Source organism: Mesoplodon densirostris, chromosome 12 (assembly GCF_025265405.1).
Source record: "Mesoplodon densirostris isolate mMesDen1 chromosome 12, mMesDen1 primary haplotype, whole genome shotgun sequence".
In the NCBI taxonomy this organism is placed as follows: domain Eukaryota; kingdom Metazoa; phylum Chordata; class Mammalia; order Artiodactyla; family Ziphiidae; genus Mesoplodon; species Mesoplodon densirostris.
Window position 1 is genome coordinate 58,015,994 of NC_082672.1, and position 15,171 is coordinate 58,031,164.

A 15,171-nucleotide genomic window follows, 5' to 3' on the forward strand; every position below is an offset into this window, starting at 1 on the left:
TATTTTGCCATACACAGACAAGTTTATTTTGCCTTCTTTAATTTATAACCCCTGCTTTATTTGGATTTTGGTGTTTTTATGCATTTTACTTGTAATAACTATCTTTGAGAAAAGCATGAACCAAAAGGTAGGACAGGAGTAACTTACAAAGTGTGATTTAGGGAATTTGGGAATTCATTATGTTTTTTGAGTTGTCAAGGAAATAAGATTTTACTATAAAAAAGTGAGGAATCAAAACTGAGAGTGGAAAGCAGTTTATAAAGTAATGACTGGAAAAAGGAAGTATAAGAAGGTATTAGCAGGATCTGGCAATTCTGTCTATGGAAGCAAGGGTAGGCATTTAGAATAATAAAGGCCTGTTGTGTATGGGATATGGCAGGAGGTTTCGCAGAAGTATTTGTGAAAAATAGCTATCTTGAAAATTGTGGATTCCAAAAAAGTTGAGTTCTACTTTTCATAGATTGGCAGACAAGGTAATTTGGAACAACTCTCTGCTGAGAATAACTAGAAAAACTATAAAACATAAAATTTGTTTGACTGCATCAGCATACTACCAAACCAGTGAAGAATTATAGGGCCAAGATCTAGAAGCAGGAATAAACCCCAAAAGCATGACCCTGGTTTGGGCCACTTTTTCCTAAAGGTGACTGTCCATTCTGGAAGAGGAGGCCAGATGGAAAAGAAGAAGATGAGACAATGAGCAAAGCTTTTGACAGATTCAAAGGACCAAAATGACAAAAATGACTAAAATGGACAAAAGAGGAAATAGAAAATCTGAATATATGACTATTAAAGAAATTGAATCTGTAATTATCAACCTTCAGACAAAGAAATCTATGTGCCTTTTTGGCTTTACTGGGCAAGGTCATTTAATGTCATTTAGAAAGGAGGGTATTGTTGATTAAAGGAGGTTACAGGCATATAATAATCAAATGTAATATACTATCCTTTATTTAATCCTGAACCAGAAAAGAAGTATAAAGATATATTTGGGGCCATTGTAGAAATTTGAATATGTGTTGGGTATCATTCGGTAGTATTAGGTAAGATCTTAGGTGAGATAGGTGGTGTGGCTATGTAAGATATCCTAAATCTCAGTGTCATGAAGACTGCAATATACTGTCAAGTGGATCAGTTAAAGAAATACACGTGAGAGGGCGCAAGTGCATGTGAGTGCACAAAATGTTAACTATTAAATTATTAAATGGGAAAAATAGTGTGATTCATGTAAAGCAATAAAGGTTTAAAAGTCATATGATTATTTAGTAGATGAAGAAAAAGCATTTTATGAATATCTAAAATCCAATTGCGGGCCTCCCTGGTGGCGCAAGTGGTTGAGAGTCCGCCTGCCGATGCAGGGGATACGGGTTCGTGCCCCGGTCTGGGAGGATCCCATATGCCGCGGAGCGGCTGGGCCCGTGAGCCATGGCCGCTGAGCCTGCGCGTCCAGAGCCTGCGCGTCCGGAGCCTGTGCTCCGCAACGGGGGAGGCCACAACAGTGAGAGGCCCGCATACCGCAAAAAAAAAAAAAAAAAAAAAAAAAAAAAATCCAATTGCGATTAAAAAAATACTTAGCTAACTAGGAATGGAATTTGCTAAAGGGTATCTATAAAAAACCCTAGATCAAACATTATATTTAACGTTACAATGTTGAAAAATATTCTCTTTTGAGATGGCGAATTAGAGAAGAATGCCTATCATCACTTCTGTTTCTCACTGTACTAAAGGTCCTTGCTGATGTAATAAAGCAAGAAAAAGAAAGAGTATAAAGATTGAAAAACTGCCGTTAGTCATATGACTCTATTGTTAGAAAATGAATTTAGCAAGGTCAGTATAAAAATCAATTTTATTTCTACTTACGAGCAGCAAATTTTCATAAATGCCATTTTCAAAAGTATTAAAAATCATCAGATACCTAGAAGTAAATTTAACAAAAGGTGAGCAGGGTTTCCTCTTGGAAAACTAAAATATTATTGAGAGAAATTAAAGATACCCTAAATAAATGGAGGGATATACAAAGGATTGAAACACTCACTACTATAAAGATATCATTTTTACCCAAATTGATCTACAGATTCAATGTGATCCCAGTCAAAATCTCAGCAGGTTTGTGTTTGTGGGTATGTGTTTGAATGTAGAAATTTACAAGGTAATCTGAAAGTTATGTGCAAATTCAAAGGTGAAGAACAGCCAAGTCAACCTTGAGAAACAAACAGGGAGAGCTTACTCTCTGGATATTGACTTATTATAAAGATCAGTAATTTTGACAGTGAAGTATTGATCCAAGGATAGATGAATAAACCAGATGGAAGAGAGTCCAAAAACTGGCCCATAGATATTAAGGATACTTGATTTATCATGAAGGACTTCAAGTAGTGAGACATGGCTGAATGTCTCACTACTTGAAGTCCTTTTGGAGGAATAAACTTCAGTTATTTAACCTTTCTATGTCTGTGTTTCTCTGTAAAATGAGGAGAATGTTTGTAAGGTTCATGTGACAACTTTAGATTATATACTTGTTAGAAAAAAAGTACATTAACAGGCAGTGGACACAAATATATGTAAGAGGGAAAAAATGATGAGATTATGGGATAGTTATGTTTAAGTTGAATCATTTTTGTACTTTTTTATATGTAATGCTGTCCTAGGAAAGTTGCTGGTACAAGTATTTTACATATTTGTAAAATAAATCATCATAACTATCAGCTAATCTCTATTCAAGTATAAAATGTTTATAGCCACTTGCCTGCCTTGCTGGTATTTTTAACAAATGGAATGAGTTTAAGTTAATAATGTGATGCAGGGTTATAATATATTGGTATTTACAGTTACAGATCAAGTGTCGGGGTAAAATGGACATTTAAAGTTTGGCCATAACATGAAAAAATAAATTTGTAAAATACTTTATCCTACACATTGAAGAATTAATTTGTCAAGGAAATCATTTGTTGACAACTTCTAAATTGAATATTTAGCAATTAAGGATGTAAACAGTTGATGGATATTTTTATTCATTTTTCAATTAAAATTTCCTACTCATCCTTTTTAAAGAATTCCTCAACTATAAAGGTAGGCAGCTAAAAAGTTATAATTTACAGCCTTTTAATTCTTAATATTTTGCAATCAAAAGAAAAGTATATAAGTAAATTGTGTGTTGAGGATGATTTGATTGTCACTACTCAACTCTAATTTTACAAATTTGTTTTATGTTACAATAATCAGTTACTAATTATATCTTTACACTTTTACATTTCAAATACATCTCATTTGCTCTCAATATAACTGTAAAGCAGGCAGGGCAATAATAATTCATTATTAATAAAAAGTATTCTAGTGACCTTTTAAGCATATCTCTTTAAATGTATTGCAGTTGAAGTGCTAGGTGCATAGAGCCAGTTTTCTGGGCTACAGCACCAGTGTTTTATGTATAGAAAATTAGATGTTCAAGTGGTAGGTAACTAGACTAGCTTCCTTAAAGGTTTGGAGATCTTAAGTTTCATTCAAACTTTAGTCAATTGATTATTTAATGTATATTTTATTCTTTACTGAGACTTTATTTTGAGGACAAAACTAATTTCCTACAATCCCTATTCCTCTCAGAAAGATTAGCACAGTCAGTGGTGTAATTGACCGAAGAGTTTCAGCCTAATAATCATTTAAAATATTACTTGTTACTAAATTGTACTTAAAATGTAAAAGGAAATGGGGGGAAAAAGTGGTTATTTGTGAACAAGATCATGGTTAATCTAACAAGTTCCATTTTTGGATATAGTGTGTGAGAAAGCAAGAACACGGCTACTTATTCAAAATTTCTACTCTGGAAGTGTACCACACACATTTTCCCAGCGCCCCCCTCCCCCCTTTCAATGTGGTCAGTAATTTGTGTGCTGGTTCAGCCGGCTCGTGGAGAAGCGGAGCAGCAGAGAAGCGTTTAGGTTCCATTTTGTTGAGAGTAGGTTGGGGCCTGCCAGACCTTTGACAAATCAGACATGTGATTGCATTCATTCCCTTCAGATCTTTTCTCTGTTTTACAGACACCCCTCACATTTCAGTCATCAAAAGACCGCTTGATGGGGGAGCTGTACTAGCAAATTGGGGGGGCGCCTTTGTCGCTGCCCTCCTTGGGCCTACAGTTATCTGCTCCATCCTGAGCTGCCTTCTTATCGGGGGTCCTCTGACTGCCGCTCCCCTATGGTGATACGTCATCGCGTGAGGACGGCGCGCCGCAACCGCGTCTCGGCTCCGGGCTGGAAGACGCATGTGCGATCGCCTTTATGCGGCGCCATCGAAGTCGTCACTTTGCCGTTAGCTTCAAAATGTGATCGTCTTTTTCTTTGTTGGAGAGTCAGCAGTGGCAACAAATGCTGTTTGCTAATGCTTCTGAAAAACTGGAACTCCCAGACTCTCAAGTAGCGCGCTGCAGAGATTCAGTTTTGAGAAACCCCTTTGTGGTGTGGACACGTGTCCGTTCTTAGCAGCCCAGCACAGAGATGGGATGGAGTAGGTTGTGCAGAAAAATTAGTAGTTAGGCAAGGATATTCACATGTATGAACCACCCTTACCGAACTAGGCTTAAGAGTTTAAAGTATTTGTTATTTTTGAAATTTTGTAGATTACAAAAGGGCTCAAATTAAACATTTGAAACCTTGAGAAAATTGGTTTTGATCTTTGTAGATGTTTTATGAATCTGCAGTTATTTTTTTTCTTCAGAAGTGAACTCATAACTTACTTTTTTTTTTTCCTCACTTAATGTATTGTGGAGGTTATCTTGTGGAGGCAAGATATATGGATCCACTGCATTATGTTTAATGAATGTAATGTATGGCTGTAACATAATTTAACCAGTGACCTAATGATAGGTATTTAAGCTAATTCCACTTTTGGTAATAAATTGACTATTCTTAAATTTATTTATTTCCTATGGTGGTGATTATTTATTTGTTTATTAAATGAGAATTAGAGATAAATCTACTTTCTAGAAGTGTAGTGTAGTAGAAATAACTTTTTTTAGGAGTTAGAAGATTTCTTTGAATCTTGTTTAATAACTAAATAGCTGTTTGATCTCTCCCAAATTTAATTCTGAGTCTCTATTTTAGCATCTAAAAGATGGAGATAATTTTGTTAGGAAGAATTGAGATAATTTAATGTAAAAGTTCTTAGTAAGTTGTTTAAGGAAAATCCCAAGATGCAAAATGATAACTATCTTTACCAAAGAGTAACATTTACAATGTTAGATAAAGAATGAATTTGTAAATGTGAATTCCAGTTTTGGTCAGACTTCGGTAGTCCCAAACCAAACCTGTTGAATTATCTGTAGAGTTATCACAATCCCTAAGTTATCCAAAACCTAAGTTCTCCAAACCTCGTATGTAGACTGAATAAGTAAAATATACACAAATCCTATTCAATTAATTAATTCAAAAGCATTAGTTAATTTCTAGAAGATTTTTGTCATGTATTCTCCTAAATACTAAAAGAATAATTATATGTCAGATGGTGTTTTATAAATTCGTTATAATCGTAAAAGTAGACTTCGTACTTAAAGAATTAAATAACAGACATACATTGTAAAATTGCTTATCTTCACTTACATAAACTGTTAGTCTTCTACACACATTTGTAAATATCAAATGAAATAAAACAATAAGAAGTAACAATAAAAAGTTACTCAGGCAATGTGGTATAATGTAGGAACACTAGTTTGGTGTCATTGAGGCCTGGGTTCACTTCAATTCAACAGTTTAAATCTCTGCTGAGACACCTATTTTTGGCTAGGTAACACTGAGGGAATACAGCAATGTATACAGTATTATCCTCACTTTGAAAGAGGCAATTGAGCTGGATTCTGAAACGTGGCTAGTATTTGAATAATCAGAGACCTTGGGGAAGATTAAAATAAAGGCATAGGAAATAGGCATAGAAAAGAACAAGACCTGGGTTTTGGATGTTAAGAAATTCTTGTTGGCTGGAGCAGGAAATGTATAATAGCCAGTAAAGCTGGAAAAAAAGAATGGGGTCAGTTCCTGGCATGACTTGAAAACAAAGTATAGGAGTTTGGATTGAATTTCTGAACTATATCATAAGCTGCTCAAGATTTGTGATTAATGTGATTGGAGCCATGGTTTCAGGAAGATGATGGTGTTAATTATATTATTGCTAACTTTACCAATATTACTTTAGGTAAGTCCCATTGACTTTTGGGACCTTTTCAAGACTGAAGTTCCTTTTTTCTGCTCTTAGAATATTCTTTGAATTCTATGACACAGATACAGGTTCTTCTTTTATTTAAGGGAATCAGATATGAGATATTAATGCCTTAAAGAAATTAGGGGCTGCTCCTTTTTACTTCCTCTTACTTTAGTAAGAATTTACTTCTGGCCTCTTCTCAAGAGCAGAATTAAAAAGAAAATGTGTAATATGGCTGACTTTATTTTAAAAGATTCTTTTTATGTTCATCCTTGACCTTTCTACCCTTGTAGAAAAGGTATTAACTGTTTTTAAAACTTTATTTTTTATTGAAGTGTAGTTGATTTACATATTAAATATTTTTGAATGAAAACTATGTAATTTATTTCTTGCCATCTCAGATGTATAGTACGTGGAAAGAAAGTTATGGATTTGTGAGGCTTCCTTCCAGCTCCAAAAGTCTATAATTCAGACTTTTTTTGCACCTTACTTTTTTTTTTTTTTTTTGCGGTACGGGGCCCTCTCACTGTTGCGGCCTCTCCTGTTGCGGAGCACAGGCTCCAGACGCGCAGGCTCCAGACGCGCAGGCTCAGCGGCCATGGCTCACGGGCCCAGCCGCTCCGCGGCATGTGGGATCCTCCCGGACCGGGGCACGAACCCGTGTCCCCTGCATCGGCAGGCGGACTCTCAACCACTGTGCCGCCAGGGAAGCGCTGCACCTTACTTATTTAACTAGCTCATCAAATCAGTTTTTAAAATTTGGTTTTAAATAAGATTTAGCTAATGCTTCAAATTGTTTTTAGAAAGAGGTAAGGGGTTGTTGTAGGTAATTACTTTGCTATAACACTGATAATGGGTTATTTACCTAATACAATTCTTTGGGAATTTGGGAGTGGACTTAAAGGGATTTTCCTGTTCCTGAATTTGTTATCTTTATCCATCTATAGCAAAATGTCAGTCTGTTTTCACTGTTGGATTTACTCAGAGGAAGATTTAGTAGTTTCTTTGAAAATGGAAACTTCAACCATGATCCATTTGAGCTAATGCTGTTTCTTTTGTCTGAATAGTTGGAACGGATAATGGGAAAGAAGCAATTGAAAGTGCGGCTGCATTTCTCTTCAAGACATTTCACTTGAAGGACTCTGTTGGTCACAAGGAGACAAAGGATATCAAACAGATGTTTGGTCCCTTTCCCTCATCATCTGCCACTGCAGCTTGTAATGCTACTAATCGAATTACTTCTCGTTTTTGTAAAGACAGTCTTACTGCTCTCGTCCAGATGACAACAGATGAATATGGTGATAGAGTTTTATTTGGTAAAAATTTAGCATTTTCATTTGACATGCATGATTTGGACCACTTTGATGAGCTGCCAATAAATGGTGAATCCCAGAAAACTATAAGTTTGGATTACAAGAAGTTTCTGACTGACCATTTTCAGGAACATTCCGCCCCAGACCTCAAGCCTGTGGAGAAAGCAAACGACTCCTTTTTGTGGTGTGAAGTTGAGAAGTACTTAAGTGCAACTTTAAATGAAATGGCCGAAGCAACAAGAATAGAAGATCTTTGCTGTACTTTATATGATATGCTTGCTTCTGTTAAAAGTGGTGATGAACTTCAGGATGAGGTATAGTTGAAGTAATTGCAGTTTTATCTTAATGTGAATTATCTTAATGAAATAGCCTTTTAAAATATGGGTGGCTGGTAAAGAAAGTATTTCTTTAATATTGTGCTACAGTGGTCAAATATGTAGCCAGATGGTTTTACATAGTAGGCATGCGTATCTTTCCACTACGTAGTTGTAGGAGGACTGTGGGTGTCATGAATAGTAGAAGAGTCTAGGGCAATAGTTTGGGTGTCCACAAGTCCTGGTTACTGGGACAGTTCTGGTTAAACCTGTTGTTACATTGTAATAATTAGTAGTGTCTCATCTTCAAAAAGTATATAGGTTTGAATGATAAATTATATGGTTAATCTAGTAATAACTGTTTACATTTGTACAGCATTATATATTTCTATGAGTTCTTTGATGAAAATATAATAAACTTCAAAACATTAGAAATTTTATCTATATACTGAATGACTTACTGATTTAGAAGAATATTTTTGACTAGTTTCTATGATTGAAAGAGTAAGCTTTGAAAAACAGACTGATCTAGAAGTAATTGGACTGTTTTATACTACTTGTTCAATAAATAATTGTCTTTATAAGTTTTTTATATCACAAAGGAAACATTATTTTAATTTCTTTCTATGCCACCATTTGGTTATGTTATTCAAAATGATGAATTACTCTTACCGTCACATGAAAAGTTCAGTTTTGCTCTCAATTACTGGCATTATATTCATTATCTGATATAAATTTAAAATAATGTCAGCCCAGTTTTAATACTGGATGAGTAACATATTTGATGAAGGATTAAGAGAGGTGGCATATTGTTGTAGAAACGGCAGAGACTGAAATCAGAAGTCTTTCCTTTCCCACAGTTTGGTAGTGAGAGTTCAGGTAATTGAATCCCCTAGAGGCTTTTTTTGCTGGGTTCTCTCAGGATAAAAAGAATGTGTAGATTATAGAATTGGTATAAGCCTTAAATGAGATACCATGTGTGAGATGCTAAGTAGCATTTAATAAATACTCGTTACATGGTAGCTGTGATTATTTTTGTTATTGTTATTATTGAAATTAAGAATTTTAAAATCACATGGAGTATCAGGAATGTAGAAAAAAATCTAGGTCCCCCCCTGCCCCGCAGAGGAGAATTAATTTAGGGAATTAGCTATTTCCATATATCAAAGTTTTATTAGAGTGTATACCTGATAGATCAGTAAATAAATTTTTATCTATGCCTTGTTATATATAGATGTTTCAAGTAATTAATAAAATGATGCTTGGAGGCTGGGTCTTAATTCAGAGAATTATTATTTTTACTGCTATTTTTTTCTGCTTTGCTTTTTTAAGTCTCACTATTCTAAAGAAAATCTTTTGAATTGAGTTTTTGAAGTGAGTTCTGATTTTAAAAGTTATTGGTAAAATAGAAAAGGTGTTAATAGGAAAATACTTGGGAATATTGGAGATGGAATATACATATCTCTTGGTATTATTTCAATATTAAGTGCTATTTGCAGTTATCGATATTGATGTAAGCATTGATAGAGTTGTGTAACAAGTTCTTTGGAAAAGTGAATTTTGAGTTATTGATATTATCATAGTTCGTGGTTGTACAGCTGGGGTTCATTCTTTATAGCATTTCTAATTTTACATTTGCTATTAGCATTATTTCTTGACTCTATGCAGATGGTGTTATTGACCCATGTGAGTTCAGTCCTGAACCTAGCCCTGTTCCAGATATGTGCCTGATCCTAAAAATTAGGACTTACTTGGTTAGAATGTCTTCTGAGGGAAGACTATTTTTTTAGCACTTATTTGCATTATAGATGATTCCAGCATCCTTTGAAATTTTGATAGAGTAATTAGCATAGTTTAATACAGTAGTTCCCAAACTTTGTTCTCAAAACTCCTTTACGCTCTTAAAAATTACAGAGGATCTCATAGAGTTTTCCTTATGTTGTTTATCAATATGCTCTATTGATATTTACTGTATTAAAAATTAAAACAAAAATTTTAATATATTATTAAATATTGTATTTATTAAAATAATACTAAAATAATAATATATAAAATAATACTAAATCTATTACATTAATACTAATAACACTAAATCTGTTACATTAAGTAGCATTTTTATGAAAAGTAACTTCTCTGAAATAAGAAGTATAGGAAGAAGAATGGCATTGTATGACATTTTTTCAAATCAATTCAATGTCTAGTTTAATATAAGACAGCTAGATTCCCATATGTGCTTCTGCATGCAGTCTGTTCTGATATTACACATTATGTAGCCTCTGGAAATCTCCATTCACTTTATACTCGTGGGAGGATGAGGATGAACGAGGCAAAGACTATTTTAGTGTTATTATGAAAATAGTTTTGGCTTCATGGACCTCCTGAAAGGATCCTGGAGATTCTAGACCAGACTTCGAGAATCACTGATTTAATATATATACTACAGTTTGGTAAGGAGGCTGTCGTGATGTTTTTGGTACCCAGAGTAGGAAATCTAATATTATCATGCTGAATGATAAACATTAATGTTTCATGAAAAGATTTTATATCTATTAGGTATTGTACATTCTTTTTGGTAGTCTTAGCCCTGCTAGAATATAAGGACACCAACATTAACCAGGTTGACATTAAAATAATGTCTCTTCAACTGTGAGGACAAAATATGTGCTGATTTTTCTGTCGTCTTTCCACCAAATAATCAGAAGAGCCCTTCCCCTGCCCAGAGTCTGAATAGAGAGCTACCATTGGGTAAAATTATACTTAGAGAATATTTAGAATCATAGAATTCCCCCACCCAATGTATTATTTGTGTGTCTAGCATTCTATCCAAGTGGTGCCCATATAATAAGGGCTACTTACTCTAATGAAGAGTTTCTTTTTTTTCAAAAGGCATCTTATCCCTTGCTTGAGTAGTCCTCATGTAACTTACTTGTTTTGCTGACTGATAACTGCTCCTATTACGTCTACCATTTAGTCTTGTGTTTGTACAGGGGCAGTAAAGTTGTAGATGTCTACTCTTTTATATGACTGTGTTTTAGACATGTGATGGCAGTTAAATTTTTCCCTTCCTTAGCCTTTGTTTCTAAGTGTAAAACTCCTTCAGTTTTCCTTTACGTTAACATTAATCCATTATATCAACACAATCTGTGTACAGTTGTTCAGTTCTCCATAGATCTAACAGTATTGACCTGTAGAATGCTTTCATCATCTCATCTTCAAAGATATCAAACTTTCCGTTGCTTATCCAATCTAAGAACAACTAACCTAATAATCTCATAGGAAAAAGAATTAAGACTATTTTGCCAAGATTTTACTTATGAATTCTGTTCTTCTGTGACATTTCCATGTGTTGATATTTAAGTTAAATAATTTTCACAACCCATTATTTTTATCATTTCTTTTTTAAATTGGGGAATTCTGCCTTCATCTGGCACTTCTGTTTTCCTTTGTTAATTCTCAGAGATATTAATGACTCTGACCTCAACTCTGTAAGCAGTTCTTGAACCTTGGGATATGATTCATCAAGGTCTGAACACCTGAACTTATTTATTTGAAGAAGTTAGGTGATTCCTTACTACTTTCTCCATAAGGTAGAACTCAGTATTTCTCCATGGGTAGCATTCAGTATTTATGGTATTTGTTCTGCTCTTTCCTGTCTTAAGCTAATATTCTCAGTAGGGGAAGATGCATGCAAAGTGAGAATGGACTTGCTTCTCCCATCTTCCTCAGGGAAGAACATATGTCCTGCTTTTATTTCCTTGCTTCAAGCTTGGTAAAAGAACTCTCTTTGTTATTTCTCTCGTTTTTACGTGCCTAGATATTTTTAGAGATTTAACCTTATAGACACTACTATAATAGGTTTTGAAAACATATATGTAATTATGTTAGTTTTATTGTGATTTTGCTACCGTATTGTCTCTCATGTCCCTCTAATATTTTTCAGTTTATAGTTACTGCATAGCTATAGTGTTTTATTAAAATCCAATTTTTTTCTCTTATTTTTTTCAGGATTGTGGTGGAAATTCTAGTCTTTTATGCCATTTCATTTTTTAATGCCAACTGTTCTTTACACAACTTTATTTTTCTAATTTAAAACAAAGTATCATTGTAGAAAATTTAGAACATAAAATGTAGGAACAAAATCACCTGTAAGATTCTCACTAATATCTAGTGATGGCCACTGCAAATATTTTGGAGTAATTATTTTAAAAAGTATGAATACTTAAGAAAATGGGTCCTATAGTATATGTAATGCTTTTTTGTTACTTAACACTTCTATGCATGTTTTTATGACAATAAAACATGCAATATATTATCTATTGTATTTTTTTTAGTTGAAGTATAGCTGATTTACAATGTGATTAGTTTCAGATATATAACATGGTGATTTGGTTAATATATAATAACTTTTAATGGCTGCATAGTATACATTTATCATCATATCCTAGTTTATTAAATTAATACTCTGCTATTGAAGATTTAAGTTTAATCTAGCCTTTCCCTATTATAAATAACATTGCAGTAAAAACTCTTATGCTAAATATTTGCTAATACATATTTTTCCCTTGAATATATTACTAGTACTGAAAATCTTGCATCCAAAAGTACTGACAAAATCCTTTCCTGAAAGAATCTACCAGTGTACATTTCTGCCTATAGTGTATAAGAGTATCCTTGTACTTACATTCTTGCCAACCCTGTTTATTAGGGAGATAATTATATCTCACTGTTTTAATTACATTTCTTATTACTACTGAGGTTAAAGATTTTTTTCCCCATATATTTATAGGCCACTTACTGCTTAGTGAGAATTGCCAGTTTTTCATTTGATGAAGTTCAGTTACTCTTTATAGGAGAATTTATAATGAGATTAAAAAAAATTTTGTGATGTTTTGAGTGTAGGCAAGTCTATTCATCTTTTCATTTAGGAATCTTTTTTTGGTATTATGCTTAGAAAGGCGATTCCAAAGACATGACTGAACCTCCCATCTTTTTTGAACTTTTTTCTTTTTAGTCTCACTGGTTTTAGTCAGAATGTTATTTGGATCAGATGTATCTTTGTATTTAATTTGTAGGTGCATATCTGAATATGTCCATATTGCATACTCTAAAGTGATCTAGCCATTTTCTCCCAAGGTTCTTATTACTTCCACATTGTCTGCCATTTTAGGTTATTCATTCCTACTTTTACTTTTTAAGGGATGAAATTTTCATGAGGAAAATTCATGTTCTACTTTTAGCTGAATGTAAAATTTAGGAAAGGTCAAGGTGGTTGAAGTGTTACCTGCTATAACAGGTCTCTTAAGTTTTATGGTCTATATTGGGAAAGCACTGGCTGTGTTTTTGTATTTATCTTGGTTGAATGTTGCTTTTATCTTCTTTGTGGCTCAGATTGTTAGAATGATGGGCTGAATATGACGTGATAAAATAGATAAATATAAGTTCATATACTTGTAACCAGGAACACTGTTAATTATAGATAGAAGATCTAGTTCAGCAGCTTTCTCTAGTTATGGCAAGCGGGGGCTACTCTTCCTTGCAGTGTGCGGGCTTCTCATTGTGGTGGCTTCTCTTGTTGCAGAACAGGGCTCTAGGTGTGTGGGCTTCAGTAGTTGTGGCACGTGGGCTCAGTAGTTGCAGCTTGTGGGCTCTAGAGAGCAGGCTCAACAGTTGTGGCGCACGGGCTTAGTTGCTCTGCGGCATGTGGGATGTGGGATCTTCGCGGACCAGGGCTCGAACCCGTGTCCCCTGCATCGGCAGGCGGATTCTTAACCACTGCGCCACCTGGGAAGTCCCGAAAAGGTATTATTAATATGTTAACTTAAACTCACAATGAGGACTTAAAAATACTTGCTTGTTTCCAATTTGTGGTAATAACAGATTCCAAACTATTTTGCTCATAGTTGGAATGGTTGTTCGAGGAGTAAGACCTTTTACCAAATTTCGTACATTTAGTGTTATTCTTCTCTGTTTGGCACTGTTCATTCACTCGTTTATTCATTCATTCTCAGCTGTGTGTCAAGTACTCTTAGGTTTTGGGAGACAAAAAGGAAAGGTAACAAAGTTCAATCAACTCACTCCCATTATCTTGGTTTAAGTCTCCTCCTCTTGGAATTTTCATATGTATATTTAAAAGGAGAATGGGCATGAAAATTATGTTTGATACAATGAATGTTATGACTAATTTGGAAGAGCATATGGATTTTATAAGTTGAGAAATATCTGTAATGTTTCGATATGGGAAAGAAATAAGATAAATACATTTTATTAGTAGAATAAAGAATAAATATCTGTGTTTTAATAGTCTTTGAGATGAGTAAAAAAATTCTGGATAATGTTTATCCAGTTGATAAACATAGATAAGTATGACTATTAGATTTAGGAATTGCTGTAAGCATTTTTTAAATATTTAAAATTTAATACATTATTTGTCCAGCTTTATATGTACATGTGCACATACGCACATACATACATATGATGGCTGTAAATTTGTTTTCACTAAGGCAACTAAAAATCAGCATATTTTGTTTTTAAGAATCAAGGAAGCTATCAATTTGCCACGTTCATGAAAATGTAAAGTAAGCTTTTAAATATACAATGGTACCTAGCTTTAACCTTACTTACTATACATCTAATTAATTATAGTATGTGAGGAATAAATAGTATTTACATTCCAAGTAGTTTTAACTAAGTCGTAAGTGACCTTGGTTTTAGCTTTGTTAAGTTGTTGTGTTAGATTAAGTACCTGTAAATAATGAACATTAGTTATTCTGAAAATATAATTTATCTCATTCTCTGCAGTGCAACAACAATTTGCATAGCACATTTTTCTTGAGAGATAAATAAATGCTAAATAAATGCTGTCCTAATTTTCACGGTCATTTTCTTTTGTTGTTTAAGACTTTATTTTGGCATGTATGAATACTTAATAATTTTTTATGCCACAAACCAAACTAAGAGTAATTTACAATGTTATAAATAACATACTTTGCTTTATGTAATTATTCTGATACTGAGTTCCATATGGACTGTTAATTCAAAACTTTTTTCAGAATTACTCAGTTAACATTTTCTTTTAACATACTTCATTATTCTTTGTTTTCAATATGCACATCATTTCATGTGCTAATCTAAAATTGCTTGTTATCTCAAAGGAAGACATTCCCTAAATTGAGTATAGTTTTTCTTTGGATACCATGTTTACTACAGTGTATAATGTATGCTGTTTATACAGTAGAGGTGTAGATACAACTCCAAGTTTTAAAATGCCTCCCTTTATAATTAAGAAAGGAAATACATGGATTTGCCTTAGTTTAATTTATGAGAATCAGAATGCCTCCTCTTTTTCTTGGGGCTTATTC

At 33.8% G+C, this 15,171-nt stretch overlaps 1 protein-coding gene across 1 annotated transcript in view; it reads left to right on the forward strand.

Annotated features, from left to right (window-relative positions):
• ASCC3 (activating signal cointegrator 1 complex subunit 3) overlaps positions 1-15,171 on the forward strand; it is a 336,448-nt gene that overhangs the window by 33,021 nt on the left and 288,256 nt on the right. Inside the window, exon 4 of the mRNA XM_060114407.1 lies at positions 7,254-7,813. Within this exon, the coding sequence (XP_059970390.1) occupies positions 7,254-7,813 (560 nt within the window). The remainder of the gene's footprint in view (positions 1-7,253; positions 7,814-15,171) is intronic.